This window comes from Coniophora puteana, assembly GCF_000271625.1.
Source record: "Coniophora puteana RWD-64-598 SS2 unplaced genomic scaffold CONPUscaffold_17, whole genome shotgun sequence".
Lineage (NCBI taxonomy): Eukaryota > Fungi > Basidiomycota > Agaricomycetes > Boletales > Coniophoraceae > Coniophora > Coniophora puteana.
Genome location: NW_006913069.1, coordinates 728,447 through 743,748, shown reverse-complemented (window position 1 = coordinate 743,748; position 15,302 = coordinate 728,447). Strand labels below are relative to the sequence as shown.

The 15,302-nt window shown below is 51.8% G+C and overlaps 7 protein-coding genes across 7 annotated transcripts; 4 read left to right on the top strand and 3 right to left on the bottom strand.

Annotated features, from left to right (window-relative positions):
* Positions 1-1,362: 1,362 nt before the first annotated feature.
* CONPUDRAFT_169660 (uncharacterized protein) lies at positions 1,363-3,111 on the bottom strand. Its single transcript, XM_007776506.1, has 3 exons — positions 2,462-3,111; positions 1,865-2,250; positions 1,363-1,802 (listed from the first exon to the last, which is right to left on the bottom strand). The coding sequence occupies exons 1-2, from the start codon at positions 2,932-2,934 to the stop codon at positions 1,887-1,889; spliced, it is 837 nt and encodes a 278-aa protein (XP_007774696.1). The 5' UTR covers positions 2,935-3,111; the 3' UTR covers positions 1,363-1,802; positions 1,865-1,886.
* A 419-nt stretch (positions 3,112-3,530) lies between these two features.
* CONPUDRAFT_112540 (cytidine deaminase) lies at positions 3,531-4,386 on the top strand. Its single transcript, XM_007776505.1, has 4 exons — positions 3,531-3,619; positions 3,694-3,801; positions 3,860-3,944; positions 4,014-4,386. The coding sequence occupies exons 1-4, from the start codon at positions 3,541-3,543 to the stop codon at positions 4,282-4,284; spliced, it is 543 nt and encodes a 180-aa protein (XP_007774695.1). The 5' UTR covers positions 3,531-3,540; the 3' UTR covers positions 4,285-4,386.
* Positions 4,387-6,162: 1,776 nt separating this feature from the next.
* Positions 6,163-7,527, bottom strand: CONPUDRAFT_147375 (uncharacterized protein). Its single transcript, XM_007776504.1, has 3 exons — positions 7,172-7,527; positions 6,734-7,098; positions 6,163-6,663 (listed from the first exon to the last, which is right to left on the bottom strand). The coding sequence occupies exons 1-3, from the start codon at positions 7,419-7,421 to the stop codon at positions 6,211-6,213; spliced, it is 1,068 nt and encodes a 355-aa protein (XP_007774694.1). The 5' UTR covers positions 7,422-7,527; the 3' UTR covers positions 6,163-6,210.
* Positions 7,528-7,765: 238 nt separating this feature from the next.
* On the top strand, positions 7,766-8,865 carry CONPUDRAFT_169657 (uncharacterized protein; the record flags this gene model as incomplete). The annotated part of the gene is made up of 2 exons (XM_007776503.1): positions 7,766-7,950; positions 8,006-8,865. The coding sequence occupies 2 exons, from the start codon at positions 7,766-7,768 to the stop codon at positions 8,778-8,780; spliced, it is 960 nt and encodes a 319-aa protein (XP_007774693.1). The 3' UTR covers positions 8,781-8,865.
* A 212-nt stretch (positions 8,866-9,077) lies between these two features.
* CONPUDRAFT_159409 (uncharacterized protein) lies at positions 9,078-9,942 on the top strand (the record flags this gene model as incomplete). The annotated part of the gene is made up of 3 exons (XM_007776502.1): positions 9,078-9,107; positions 9,162-9,491; positions 9,553-9,942. The coding sequence occupies 3 exons, from the start codon at positions 9,078-9,080 to the stop codon at positions 9,940-9,942; spliced, it is 750 nt and encodes a 249-aa protein (XP_007774692.1).
* Positions 9,943-10,256: 314 nt separating this feature from the next.
* On the top strand, positions 10,257-12,461 carry CONPUDRAFT_169656 (amidase signature enzyme; the record flags this gene model as incomplete). The annotated part of the gene is made up of 9 exons (XM_007776501.1): positions 10,257-10,479; positions 10,533-10,629; positions 10,690-10,812; positions 10,868-10,960; positions 11,010-11,092; positions 11,159-11,304; positions 11,379-11,565; positions 11,626-11,755; positions 11,807-12,461. The coding sequence occupies 9 exons, from the start codon at positions 10,257-10,259 to the stop codon at positions 12,285-12,287; spliced, it is 1,563 nt and encodes a 520-aa protein (XP_007774691.1). The 3' UTR covers positions 12,288-12,461.
* Positions 12,462-12,522: 61 nt separating this feature from the next.
* On the bottom strand, positions 12,523-13,961 carry CONPUDRAFT_93544 (uncharacterized protein; the record flags this gene model as incomplete). Its single annotated transcript, XM_007776500.1, has 10 exons — positions 12,523-12,569; positions 12,601-12,737; positions 12,797-12,819; positions 12,874-12,914; positions 13,022-13,142; positions 13,210-13,304; positions 13,360-13,491; positions 13,562-13,615; positions 13,726-13,764; positions 13,820-13,961. The coding sequence occupies 10 exons, from the start codon at positions 13,959-13,961 to the stop codon at positions 12,523-12,525; spliced, it is 831 nt and encodes a 276-aa protein (XP_007774690.1).
* Between the last annotated feature and the right edge of the window lie 1,341 nt (positions 13,962-15,302).

The following is a 15,302-nucleotide window of genomic DNA, read 5'->3' as shown; positions in this document are numbered from 1 at the left end:
ATGGTGCTGGAGGCCTGTGTAATTAGCCCGGCACGTCCCACTGAGGCCGACGAATTGATGGTGAGCACGCACCAATGTGGCCGGAAAATGGTGCTGGAGGCCTGTGTAACCAGCCCGACACGTCCGACTGAGGCCGACGAAATGACGGTGAGCACGCATCAATGTGGCCGGAGGCAGTGCTGGGGCCCTGTGTAACCAGCCCGACACACCCCACTAATGCCGGCAGAATAACAGCAGGCCAGCCGCCTCGACAGGCACCAGCTACAGTGGTGAAATCTCTGTGCTGGGGCAGCAGCGGCCGCATGCCGCTGGCCCGACATCTTCGGGCAAAATGACATGCCGCTGGCTCGAGGTCTTCGGGCTTAGGTACCTGCACTATGTGCGGCACCTTGCCCTGTCGTCTCGTTCATGCATTATCTCGACTTGCGTGACTCCAAGTTTAGGTATCGACCCCTACTTTGGCTTCGCGAGAACGGCTCTCCGCCTTCTCGGTCTTGGTTTATGTCGTACATTCATCGTCTTTTTCCCACTAACATTGCGGGGCATTCACTCAGGGCTGGCGGTGCTACTGCTCTAGCAGAGGACGGCGTTCCATTTGACCAAATCCAAGCAATGGGCAGATGGTCTTCTGATGCTTTCAAGGTTTACATCAGAAAGCACCCTGCTCTACTCGCCTCTGCAATGCTCGCGCGTTAGCTTTCTGCCCTCGGCTCGTCTCTTCCTCCACATCGCGCTCTCTGCGCTCAACTACTTCAAAAACAACATACAAATTAAAACAAACCCATATCAGCCACAACAGGGCTGGAGGTTTCGAGCCGAGCTTCAGAGCTACGTCAAACCTTCCATTGCACATTACTTGTCATTCCGTATCTCTTACTTTACACGGTTTCGGCCATAGTTTCTACACTACACTAGCTTAATGCCCTCAATTTAACGGGCTCCCGAGTTCACCGGGAGCCGCGTTGGCTCTAGCTTCTCTGGTGCGAACCAACCCAAGACTCCGGCCTGATTAGCAACTATTTACGCGTCTGGCGATAGTACATGTTGGAATAGCGTTTGTCGAGACTACCCCAGGCGCTGGTACGGTCCTCCAGAGACCAAAGGAAGAGGGAAGGCGGGCAATACGATGGATCACGATGTTGCTTCGCTACCTGTATCCACCATCGGTATGGATATCATGTACTAGGTCATTGCGAGACCTCGAGTTGGCAACGTCCACACAAAGCATTGCAAGACTTGGTGGATTTGAAAGCACTAGTCGAGACGTGACGCGTGAGGGTATGATACAAGCGCACACCAGCTGATCGACTTGAAAGCAACCTGAAGCAGCACATTATTTTCTTTGCACGGGTATTCTACAAGATTTTCAGTATCAACGAGCGGCACATGCTTGGCGTCAATGCAAACGTCAGCGCCAGCGAAGACAAGAAGAACCAGGACGTAAGCGTAAACCGGGACATGAAGTGCGTACGGAATAACGGAAGAAGAAGAGTAATGTACGATATTGACGGGCGTGAAGGTATAGACAGTCCGTGATCGGAGACGAGAAGAATAATTAGGTCTAGGTAGATCGGGACAATAGTCAACTTTAAACATAGACAAATTACGTGAAACGTTGGTATGGGTTTAGATAAGGACGATATATGCGAAGGTCGAAGGCAAGACTGGGGATTGACGGGCGTACATATGTAGAGATTATACGAGCACGTTGGTATTGTAGGAATGTCTGTGGCGAACGATACGCGGGGCCTGCCGCGGGTTCGCATTTTTGCAGCGCGACGCTGAGAACCTATAACGAAAGGCTGCACGCGCCAACAGACAAGTCAGTACGTCGCTTCGAATCGATAAAGACACATATACCCACCACAGTAAACTCAGAGCCAAATCTAGTTCTCCTTCATCACTGCGTCCATATCATCAAAGTACCCCGTCCGCCCAGCTATAAATGGACTAGACGCCAACCCCGAAGGTGCATGTGCAGCGAGCTTCGTGTCAATGCTGAGTAGTGCACGGGGATCGTCGAGGCCCACGGGAATCACGGGATCGACATTGTCCACGGAACTCGTGCGCGAGCCAAGGGGGCGGCGGATGTCTGCATAAGGTGCGGCGGTGTTGACGCCAAGTTCAGTGAGCATCAAGGGGAGGGTCTTGTGTGGGTTTGGCGAGGACGGGAGCTCAGGGAGAGGCACAGAGGGGGGAGGACGGGTTGGTGCCGCGGCGCTGCGGCGAAGGACACGGCGGGGGCGAGGTCTGGAACGGTCATGTGAGCGCGGTGTCTCAAGAAGACCACAAACAAAGATGATATTGGGAATTGAATCAAATAGGTATACTGAGCGCTCATCCCACTCGGGTGAAACTGAATAGGCGGAAAGAGAAGCAGCACCGCGGAGCAAAATAAGACAGAACCCTCGAATCCCTCCCAGAAGCAGAAGCAGAGCGAAAGATAAGGCAAGATGCTCACCTCGGCCCGCCGAGACTCGCCATGCTACCGCTTCTGAACCGGCTCATCAAACTCGTGTCCTCACTCGCGACGCCAGTGCCCGCGGCCGCAACCGAGCCCATGTTTGCGCCCGCATTGGGAGGGAGCACGCCCATGTTGATAGCGAAAGGCGCGAGGTCGTTGACGCTGCCCGCGCGTGCGCGCTGCAAAGCGCTTGATGCGTTGCGCGCGGGGCACTTGATCGACGCCATGGAGTTTGCGCCGATGTTGATGCTCGAGCGCCGTCGGCGCATCGTACGTGAAGGCGCAGCTGAGCCCTGGCTCTGGGGTTGCGAGGCCGTGCTTTGATCCATGCTGGCCTTGGGAGTGATGTCCATATCCGTTGAACTCAAGGGGGCCAGCTCGGACGAGGAAGGCGTAGGTGTTGTCGAACGCGCGTCCTCATCCTTGGTGGCGAGGAGGCCGGCGGAGAAAAAGGCAGAGTAGGCGACCATGATTTCAGCTTGTTGTTAGGGGAGTCTGGTCCAGCGCAGAAATTGTGGTAAAAGTGCAGAGGAGAGGTGGGTGGTACGCAGGGAGTAAAGTAAGAGTCCGTCGAATAAGTACGCGAAGAGTCGTGCGATGCAGGTGGTAAGAAAGAAGAAAGAAGAGGAGGACAAAGAGCGGTGAATCCAAACACGATGCAGTTCAAGTTGAGAAGGCGGTCAGGGACACATCCACCTCCGCGTGCGTCCAGAGCTTGTGACGCGCCGCTTATTTTGGCAGCCTCATTTATTACGTCAGCCGGCAACATACGCGCCCCGATACAACCCCAACTCATTCTCGCGCGCCCGACATCTCGACAGCGACGACGGGCTGAAGAGAAACTCTAGCTCTTTCTTCGGTTCAACATGAAGCCTCTCGTCCGTCAAGCTCGCACTCACTGCACCTGGCAGAATATTTAGCGCCGTAACCCTCGTAACGCTCTCCATGGCGCTTCATGAAAAAGCTGTGACCGTCAAGTGGCAGTGCTCGCAGCCTTTCACATGACGTGCGGTCCACGTGATAATTTGATAAGACAACTCCGACATCCACGGATCGCCCCCTTTCCCTCCGACACCATGTCCACTACCTCCAAGCCGACGCTTCCCCCCATCACCCCCGACCAACGCAGGAAGCTCATCGAGTGTGCGATCGAATGTGAGACAATTAACACCTGATGGTTCGGGGATGTGAAGTGGGATACGCTGACGATGAACGTCGACGATTGACAGCGAAAGGGCAGGCGTACGCACCGTACTCCAAGTTCCGCGTCGGCGCCGCGCTCTTGTCCGATGATGGAAAGGTGATCGGAGGGTGTAATGTCGAGAATGCGTCGTATGGTGCGCTTTCTTTTGCATGCATACGTCTCCTCCGAGGTCTGAATCTATATCGGTGCAGGCGGAGCCATCTGCGCCGAACGTACCGCGATAGTGAAGGCCGTCAGCGACGGAACGACGAAGTTCATCGCCCTTGCTGTTACTTCGTGCGTGTCTTGTCGATCGAGGACATCTTCGCATATCCGTCTGTAGGTTAACTGAACGTTGCCCCATAGCGACGTTGCCACCCCTCTCTCTCCATGCGGCATCTGTCGCCAAGTTCTCCGTGAATTTTGCCCGCTCGATATGCCGATTCTTCTCGTTCCTGTCGGGCATGATCCTTCTAAATCAACTGGAGACGTCTCATCGCAGAGCAACACGAAGGCTACCCTTGACAGTACACCGTTGGCGGCGGAAGGGACGGAAGTGAAAGAGGTGACGTTGGGCATGTTGCTGCCTATGAGCTTTGGTCCGGAGGACTTGGAGCGCCCGAGGCACCCCAATTAACCACTCAGTGTCGCTAAGGTTGGAATGTAAAAACAAGATTTGTAAATCTAGTGTCCTTACGGACTCTGTAAATGTATTTATAATTTGCGAACTCAACGACTTCTAATGAGAGACATGGAAAGCCTGAGGGATCTTTGGTATGACTCTAAGCAATGAGGCCCATGAAGCCCTGGGTGACCTCATTACGAGTCGTTCTTCAATAGTTTGTACGTTCAAAAATTATATATTGATCCAGGCGCAAAGCAAAGAAACTCTATAAATCTATCTGGGAGCGTAGACTGTTGTACAGAAGAAGGCCTTGAAGTATAAGTATTAACAGAAAATGTATCGTCTATATCTCTCGAGCGTCTTCAACCCATGGGCGTTTTCGGGGGTGAACACTGCGCACACGCTGCAAATGAATAAGTACTAGAATCCTTGTAGAATGGTTGAAAACCGCTACGTATACGAACTCATATGTTGTCGGTCTGCCGGAAACACCAGACGATATGGATATCGATGAGCACAACCGCCCTTCGCTGATAGATCGCTCGGAACTAGAAAGGTTCTACCATCGAAGCGCATAAGTATCACATATAATACAAAGACATGTCACTGGCCCCGAGTAGTAATGATTTTACTCATTCGTGGGCGTACGGTCCGAGGAACTGTTCGTCCCAGTAAATTACACCATGACGGTATGAACCAGACATGCATGAATCGTTATTCTCTGGGATTTTGCTGAATCTACGCGCCAGCAAACATGTCGTCGTCACCGAACACTCTCACGGACCAGGAAATTAACTTGTACGGATAAGCGGCATCGACGCAGATGGGGCTGGCAATTGGAAAACCACAGTCGTTGGGCACCGGACCTCCCACTTGTACCTACCACAGAAGAGTGACGTTGTCAGTATAGCAATCTCCATGGAAATATGCACGGATTACTCGAGATTAGTGGGGGCGGAGGGCGCCAGGTCCCGGGCTACAACGGCTTTCGGATCGTCAAACAGACATACGTCCTCTAAGCTGCTGCTGGACATAGTCCGGAACGACAGTTCCTGAGGCGAGCTTATGACCAGATGGGAAAATCCTCGAAGGCTTCGTCAAAAGACACGGATCAACGAGGATGAGACACTTGAATGATGGTTCAAGTACACTGAGAAACTGGGGGGCAAGGCTTTCGTGCGGCTGAAAACAAGTCCTTGATATTCTAAGTTCAGCGAGATAAAAAAGCATCGCCTCACGGCTGTTTGGGGAGGGCATTGCATGATTTGAGGGTCCCGCGTGTTCGGCTGCCCATGCAAGCTGTAACGCTCAGGCCAAAGTCCGGAACAGAAGACAATAAAAGCTATGCTAGAGGTTTTCTTAGCATTGTCACTGCGAATCTGGAAAAGTGAGAATTACTGGCAGTATCTCCTGTGCACGAAGCGACGAAATTTTATGCTCGCCTTACCTGTACATTGACATCGTTAGCTACCGAGCCCTTCCATCCAAGTCGGAATCAAAAGCTTGGGCCGATCTTGAGGAGTATTAGCGCGCAGTGTGTAGCGCTAAGCATCTACATCCGGCAGAATGTTTCCGGTTTTTGGTATGATGTGCATCCCGCAAGAAGGGATCTATCCCTGGTATGGCTACTCATTAATTGTCCAAGGCCGGTCAGCTATGTCTCGCAAACCGAATTTGACTAAACCTTTTCACCCGAACATGGCTTAATCAACACGTTTGAGAGAACAGTATTTTCTTAGGAAAGTTTGCATTACGGATCATTGCAGAGAAGAACGGCACATGGCTATTCAAATGGTCAGAATCTGATTCATTGCTGCGGAATGTCATAGAAAACAGACGGACCATAACCGTGACTAGTCGTCCTCGCCCAAACTTATGGCAATATGTCCTCCCCATTCTCCGTGCCCGTCTGAACGAGGAACTGGCCCATGCTCCTCTTCAAGGCTTTGTCTTGCTCGATTTCATCAAGCTCCCATTCAGCCCCTCGGTGTCAGCCCTCTCGCCGCCTAACCATTCGCCCTCGGTCTTATCATCGCCACCCTCATTCCATAGCGAGCCTGGGGTTCGTCCCGTCCTTCTCGCCATCTTATCCCGCCTCTCACGCTCCTTCTGCAGTATTGCCCTTGTCCGTCCCCTCTCCTCCATCCCCAATGTCGTCATCTCATTTTCCAACGCCTCTCGCCCCTTTGCATTAGCGCGTTCAAGCGCCTCCTCGGCGCACTCGAGCTCGTGCGCTCTTACTCGTCTCCGAATCTCACGCCGACGGGCGGCGCCAACCTCCTTCGCTTCCGCGCGTGCATCTGCAAGGTTCTGTGCAGCGAGGCGGTGGTGGCTATTGGAGTTGGACGCCGAGGAGGAAAGAACGTATGGGACGGTGCCCGCTATGAATGTCTGGTGGCGATGAGACGTGTCATACCTTGTTAGACTATGTGCTGATACGCGAAGGAGGGGAGAGACGCACCAGACCACCACCAATGATGATCACCCAGTCCTTCCAGCTCTGATTCCGTCCTACCTCAGCCGCACCGTGCCACCGGCCGTGTCCACCCCAATGCCCATGTCCGTGCCAGAAATCGTCATCGAAGTCCGTCCGCGACCGATGATGCGCCCTCCCAGCCCTTGCACGCCGTCGAAGCTCCTCGCGCATCTCGTCGTCACCTGGTCTGCTCCATGGGTTTGACGAGGAAGATGATGACGAAAACGGTGATTTGCCACGGAGGGTGTCGTACGCTGCACCGATGGCTGCGAAGCGTCGCGTCGCTTCGGCTGGCTCGAGCCCGCGGGCCAAGGCCGAGTCCGGGTGGTGTGCGCGGACAAGGTCGTAGTCTGTCAGACATGCCACCATATGTGTTAGTATCTATACGTGTCAGGTTGAGATAACGGAGCAAGTTGGGCATACAGCGAGCTTTGACATCATGCTGACTTGCACCGCGCGGAAGGTGGAAGATCTGGTGTGGTGTGGGATTCGGATGTGTGGGGAAAGCATATAGGGTATTTGAGGTCGTAGATCCGTTTCTAACTCGGATACCCTGGTAAATTTGAGTTACAGAACTGGTGGATGGGCGTGGGCGGACGTGATGAGTATGCATGAGGTATACAGTCGAGAGAACACGGCCGTGGCGGGCCAAGAAAGGGGCGTGCGCCAGCATTGGTGACTATCTGGCGATATTGAACTATGCTGTTTGTAACATGTAATTGAGAGTGCCCAAAGCGTTGAGGGCTGCCAGAGACCAGTCGACCAAGGCGGGAGTCCGGTGAAGGGAGATTGTGGGTGTTTAAGCGCCCGATACCCGGTCCGTATCGGCGGTATCGTTTCCGACCATTTAGGTTCCATATATTCCCACGGTTGATTCTCATTGATTTGGGAAAACCGTAAGTTGTTCCCTGTGCACTACTTCACGTCCGTTCGCCCAAACTTTCCTCTGTCTCCTTCGTGGGTACATAATCATCGAGCCGCTGAATCATTCGTTCATTATTCGCCGAACACTCCGCCATGGGCCAAGATTGGGCGTTCGTTAACATCGACAGGCGCGAGATTATTGACCACGTTGGAAAACTTGGCGAATTCTTTGGGGATTGCTCAACCGCCAGACGTATAGGAATGCTTTTGCATCAGATTCCACCTCTCCCAAAGATGCCCAGAATTCAGCCGAGCGGAGCAGAGAGTACCAATGTCAAGTGCGAACATGGTCGTTATCTGGGATGTTCGGGTTTTGCTAAGCTCGACTGACAGGAACTTCTTTGACCGCGGCTTGCTCGCGCTGCCTAACGAGATCCTTTACCACATCGCAAACGATATTGGCCGGCCTGAAGATTTGGTCTGTTTTGCTGCGGCGTGCCATAGATGTTGGGACATATGCTCTTCCCTTCTCGAGGCGTGTATTAGAAGGGATGTGTCATGGGCGGGTTGCCGCGTCATTTGCCTCGGAGACTACGTCGCCCGCAATGATCTCCCAGCAGGCATTCTCACCGAGGTAGAACAGGCCGAGCTAGATGCTGCTGGACAGGATGAATGTCATGAAGGACAGCCCGTCTCGTTCTACGACTTTGCGCAAGCTCACTACCGGGAGAGATCTAGCGGTGGCACCGCAGAACAGTTTCTGAAGATCCTTAGTTGGCGAAGGCTCGTCGGAGACGCGCCATTGGCAGCCATTGAAATAATGTTCGCTTCCGTCAAGTCCACGGTCCTTCGGAATCTCTCCAAGAAGCTCTACGTGCGTGTTGACGCCATCAACGCGCTCAACGAAGAGCTTCCTCAGAGAGAATGGTTCTGGTGCGACAAATCATATACACTCGGCGATGCGCTCGTAAGTCGCATTTGCTGGTCGACCGACCCTTCCTGCTCGATGAGCGCCCACTGTGATGACATCACACGAGGACCCTGGGCTGGCGACGCCTTTGACATTACTTCTATGGAGGACTTCCAGAAGGAGGAGAACTTTTACCAGTGGGCGGATGCAGCAGAGGAAGTGTGCGAGGCGCTGCGTCAATGCTGGGATGACGAGTAAATTTAAAGCGTGGCCAAGGGTAGTTTTAGAACCCAATTAGAACCAGCCCTGTTTTTCTATCCCAAAATATACTGATCCTGAGACGTTTCTGTGCTACATGCTCATAACTTGGTGGCTGTGCGGGTTTAAATGCTTCTCGAGAATTGGGCCTTGGCGAAGTCTGAGAAGGAACACGACCATGCAGGGGGCGAAACTCAGATCACATGCAAGTTTGAGAAGAATTAACGCGTCTTTAACACGTCTCTTGACGCATCCCTTCAAGCAGCGACAACAGTCAACTCTTATCCACTAGCCCTCATGCCACGAGCACCTACACAGAAGTCAAAGGTCCGTTCATACACACAGCCTGTACTCACATCGCAGGCATAACCTGTCTGCTAGGCAGACCTGGTTCCGACGCGCTCTCTTGTGACGTCGACGAAGCGCAAGGCTCGTAGAAGACCAAAGTCAGAGCCTATGGATACGCTACAACCTTCAAATGAGTTCGAACACGATTACAAGAATTTTGTGCCCCGTAACAAGTGGGAGGAGTACTGGTGTGAGTACATGGGTGTTGAGGAGACGGTGCGGATGCAACCCTCCGACGAACGGCTCAGGACCCACATGTTTGACTTGGGCTACACTAAGAAGACTCTAGAAGAAGGGCTTCGCATATACCATGCAAGCATGGACGAGTTGATGGAACGCGGAGAAAAGCCTAAAGCTTGGGGTGTATGTCTATCTCTCTTCTATATAATATCAGTAGCTTCTGTATTCATGAACCCTGCACCAGTTTAAACCTCGACATGCCAGGATGTGTAGCATCCAAGTCATCGATCTTCCTGGCTCAGAACCCCTCGTAATTCGTCTCTTCGATGGCGACATGGAATCATTCGGTCAATTCTGTCTCGACTTCTACAACCTCGAGACGGAGGCAGCCGTAAACACACCCTCAGGGTGGGTCATCAACGTCGAACCTGAACCCGGTTCCATGACGATGCTGTGTGGGGGTGCGATGAGCAGCTGGGAGCAGAATCATGGGATGTCTCGAGGGCAGATCCCCGCTGGTGAGGAACGGTTCAGCATTGTTGAGGGTGCTGTGTGCCACCTAGAGCGCCCAGGGATGGACAGTTTCTGGTTCAAGATCCCCAGAAGGAAACGGCAGTTACCGCCCGACGTGTAACTCGCAAAAGCTAGGCCTCTTTGAACAGCGTAATTTTAGAGAATCTTTGTGAATCGACAACACGCCTTTCATCTTTGTCAAAATGTGAACATAGAATCAGCTCCCTGTTGTTATAAATCTTCGACAGTCTGTAAGGTGCTCTGACAAGGCAACAACGTCGAAGTAGGGAGGGCAAAGAGGAAGGGTGTGAGGCGTGACATACTAGGCGCCCAATGCGCGTCCAAGCGCCTGCCGTCAATTTTCCCACGAGCTGGCCGCAAACATCTCGGCCCGTGCATTGCCGACGAACGCCCTTGCTTCCTCCGTGCCCCGTGATGCACGTCTCAAGAGTTCTCGCCGCAGAATCCTGGCGTGCTGCAGTCGAAAGCAGAAACAAATGCATCAATGCTCTCATCGCTGTCGCACCAAACACGTCGACGCACGGACCATCAACTTCTCAAACCAAGAGCGCCAAACTGGAGGGCTTGTCGCTCGCTGTAAAGGATAACATTGCGACGCGCGACTTGAGGACGACTTGCGCGTCGCGTCTACTTTCAGGTGGGCTCTGTATGGCTCTTTCCTGATGCTACACGCTACATGTTATGGCCTAGACTATACACCTCCATTTGACGCGACTGCAGTACGGCTGCTACGCGACGCGGGAGCCAGTGTTATTGGGAAGGCGAACTGTGACGAGTTTGGAATGGGGTGCGCCCCTTATTTCCCTCCCTGTTTTCTGGCTGCTGCTAACATCGCAAACCCCACCAGCTCCCTGAATACACATTCAGCGTTTGGGCCTGTCGTGAATCCATACGACCCAAACGCTCGACGCTCGGCTGGAGGAAGCTCTGGAGGAAGTGCCGCTGCCGTTGCTGCCGGATTTTGTGACGCGTACGTTCACTCTACGTCTTCAGCCACCCACTTCAATCTCATCTCGCGAGCTCAGCGCACTCGGCACGGACACCGGAGGATCCGTGCGACTCCCAGCATCTTACTGCGGCGTTGTAGGCTTCAAACCATCATATGGCATTATAAGTAGGCATGTCTTCTCCCCTGCTCATTCATAATCAAATTCTAAACTGGAGTAGATGGGGAGTGGTCTCCTTCGCAGACAGTCTCGACTGTGTGGGCGTGCTCACCCACACCGTCAAAGGTGCACAGGCTGTCTTCGGTACGCTATTGGTCTACATCTCCTTCACCCCTTCATTTCTCAAGGGCACTTTACTTCTCTATGTAGACGTAATCGCACAACACGACCCTCGCGACCCAACGGCCGCCCCCACTCATGTCCGCAAACGCGCTTCCGCTGCCGTACGGAAGCATGCATGGGGCGGGGAGCACACCGATGGTGACCTAAAAGGGCTGAGAATTGGGATTCCGCAGGTACGCTCTTTGTTTGTTCTTTTCTTCTCCAATCACTAGTTGCGGAACTAAGCTGAACGACCTCTCGCACGCAGGAATATTTTCCCGCCGAGCTCTCTCCGCCTCCTGGTCTACACACTCTTCTCTCGCATCTCCAATCACACGGGGCGTCGCTTGTTCCCGTCTCGCTGCCTGCGACACGTGCGGCACTCTCTGCGTACTACGTCCTCGCGAGCGCGGAGGCGTCTAGTGATTTGGCGAGGTTTGATGGTGTGCGATATGGTAAGTTTGCTTTGACGACTGGTGGATGTACTTGACGCTCATTGAATCGAACTGCTACAGGTCAACATGTACCTCCAGCTCCAGGGACAACTGCCTCCACGGCGGATGTATACGCGCATACGCGAAGCGTGATGTTAGGTAGAGAAGTGAGGAAGCGGATTTTGCTAGGTAGTTTTGCTCTTAGTGCCGGGTACGTCTCCTCTACGTCGATGGAAAGCTGGATCTCACTGGCGTTATACAGGGCATTTGACAACTACTACCTTCAAGCCCAACGCGTCCGGTCGCGGGTCCGATCCGACTTTGACGCTGTCTTCCGTGTGCCAAATGCCCTCCGCGCTCCTCCCGCTGCATCGACCTCAAACCCCATCACTGACATAGTAGCGCCAAACGAACCTGGCGTCGACGTCCTCCTACACCCGTCCGCCATTGGTCCTGCCCCACCCCTCCCCTCTCTAGAAGAAACCGAAACAGGGAAAGAAAGGGAAGAGTCGCTCGATACATACCTTCAGGATGTGCTTACAGTCCCCGCGTCCCTCGCGGGCTTGCCAGCGCTGAGCGTGCCGCTCAACCCTCGCTCACCTCATGGGGACGAGACAAACAGTGATATCGGGGAAGGAGAGTGGCCGGTGGGTGTGAGCGTGGTGGGCCAGTGGGGCGCAGACGAGCTTGTGTTTAGGGTTGGGAAGGTCGTCGAGAAGGTTGTGAGGGAAATGAAGAGCTGAAAAGATGTTTTGGATGCGAACCGTGTTTGTCTCTTGCCGCTCTGCATCTGTGCGATGAACCACGTTTACATTTGGGTGCGTGTTTGCTCGTCTCATGATGATTTCAGCATAAACTACTTGTTAGGGACTTTATAATGTAACACAAAAACGTGATAAGCCATAAGATCTACGAAGGATTAAGGAGTCAAACATGTTAGTTTAGCGCTTTGTATGATATGGGCGTAGATCAGGTCCATTATACCAACTCGGGGCTCAAATCAAACGAGCACAAGATTATAGCCACTAGCAGAGAAAGCCAGGGTGGAAGTTCGACTATAATTCTCGCTTGAAGACTCCAACTCCACCCCTTCAGAGTTAGCTTCCTTATCATCGGATTGCATGTCTTCGTAGAACTCGCAAGCTCGAACAATCAGCCTCGCGTTTAACATAGCGATGACTGGTTCAACAAAGCTGATATAAGTAGATTTAGCATCGGTGAGAGCCCTGATTTTGATGAAGTCAACGCCTACATGATAGCAATCACCCAATAGCTCTCCTACCATGAATGTCAGCGGCAGTGGTCGTAACAACGACGGTGATGACTCACCCCCGGGACTATGGTTAGCACAAGATTGACGATACGCAGCGCTTTGACGAGGCATTAGTACGTTTTCTGGTGGGCAGTTTTTCCCTAAATACCTATAGTCATCTTTTTGGGCTATGAGCACAGGTCAACCCAGTTGAGACCCGTAGACTCACCGCCATGAAGCACAGTCCTTGCTTGTGGAGAAGTCCGATTATCTGTGAGTTACTTGTTCTCGGAATATCCATCACGTTAACCCAGATCAGCAATGCTGCGTACAAATCAAATACAAGCTGGACAATATTTCACACATTAGCATGTAGCTAGCTAGGCAAGAAGTTGGAGAGAGAGAGAGAGTACCTCGATGATGAATATTCCGGTGATAAAGAAGTTGTGCCAGTCTCCGTTTATCAAGCATGTGCGTATTCCCTGTGTGTCTACCCATTCCATGTTCTCTGAAAGCGGATCAGTCCAGCTCAGCTTGGTAGTGGCTTGGTAAACTCAGCGTACCCGGGGCAGAATGGTTGTTGGCAACCATGAGAGCTAGATTACAGCACAATGCTACTAGAGCGCCTGATATTAGATAGAGAAGGGCCCTCGGACTTTTGTTCCACAGTAAAAATATTCTGCCTACGGCGGAGACTGAAACCAAAGATCATTAAATTCGACCAGTGGGAGGCTGTCGCGCGAAGAAGGATGTGCAGGTACTTACGGTTTCCGAAAGCATCTGCGAAAACGAAGAGTATTCCAATGGCAAGTACTCCATCTGTACATCTACAGTGGATGTTCAAAAGTAATTCACTAGAAGGTGATGGTTTTAGGACACTAGAGGTCATGGGGAAGTCAGATACAAAAGGTCTACGTGCGATAGCACACTTACCCTTGCGTTATCCAAAGTAATACTAGAGAACATGACTAGCAAAACATTGTTTTAGTAAGCTTCCACTGTGCCAAGACGACGCTTTCGTACTTCTGAAGAATGGGATAAGCATCATCATGGCTCCGAGCCTGTTGCCCGCAAAAGCGAGTTTGAGGACGACACTCTTGATCTTTTGCATCGATCGAAATTCTCTTCTCATCATCAGTGCGCCGTCCCAAATAAGCACGGCCATACTAGAGGCTGTAACACGTCAGTGATGGTAACCTATGGAAAACAAAGCGTGAAGCGCACCAAGCATGCATCGAAAGGTAAATAAGAGGTTTAGTTGAGGAATTAATGAATCAGACATTAATTGCGTAAGAAGGTCGTTCTGGAGCGGCGTGCGGGTAAGGAAGGAAATGCATGCTGTTCGGTGCACTTCTTGCAAGTTTATAGAGTCAAAATCTGCCTGTCTGACATCAATGGCAGTGTCATAAGGACAAGGGAAGGCCCAACACCAAGTCTAAACCCGGTGCTGTAACTGTAGATACCGTGGCTGAGAGGCGCATCATTCGTGAGACAGCTACGTTCCTAAGTCACGTAAGTTGCAAACTGTTCCAAAGCAGGCGTCTTGTAATTCTAGTTGTCTTTTGAGCACATGGTATAGCGAGTAAACCATTTATAGGTTTCCAATGCTGTGCTTAATTTGTATTCACCACGAAAACTGATTCTTCACATCATCAAGGGGCAGTGTAACGGGCTGATTCTCCATACCTCGGCACCGTCCAAAGATCCCGGAATGGAGGCCCAACGTATCGTTGACACCAACTCCCAAGCAAACTCCCACCTTGTTGAGAGGAGCTACGATAAAAATGGCAGAAAGCCTGATACACGTGGAAAGAAGCCTGTCGGTGACGTGGATGGATAAATCAAGCGGATGAAAGAAGCTCAACTTGAAGAGTCCATACGTCCACGTTCAGGCGTCGGGAACGTGGTAAGTGTGATGTCCAAAACCTAAAGATCGCTTGAGATGCTTTCTTCTGATACGACTTGAAGTGCGACTTGGAGTACAGGCATGTGAAGACACCCGAGTATACTAAGGGCATCATTCTGTCGACAATAAAAAAGAATAAATGATAGAAAAATGATGAGAAGGTCTATATCGTTGATGAAAGTGAAAAACCGAAAAGAACACCGCTACTTGCATATATCATTGAGATTCCACCTAATTCCTTATGACAATTCGAAGAGTTTTCCTTGTATATAATTTTCCATCGCGCTGTTAGTCCGCCAGCAGGTGTCCTCTAGGACCCCAACTGAAAACCGTCTTTAATCACGCTCAGGAGGATTTGCCAGAGCATATAATATTGAAATCTTATGAGTCCGCGTGACTGTCGTGTCGTGTTGCTGGTAGCAAGGAAAACATCATATTGATCGATACAACTTCAAATAAATATTCCAGAAACTTGCACCCGCGTCAACAGCTCCAGGAAACCTGTTGAAGGGAATGTCCAACTAATTGCTTTTCAAGCCAGTGGCATTGCGAACTCTGATAACATATGTGATAGTCGATCTTCGGACTTGAAGCGACGTA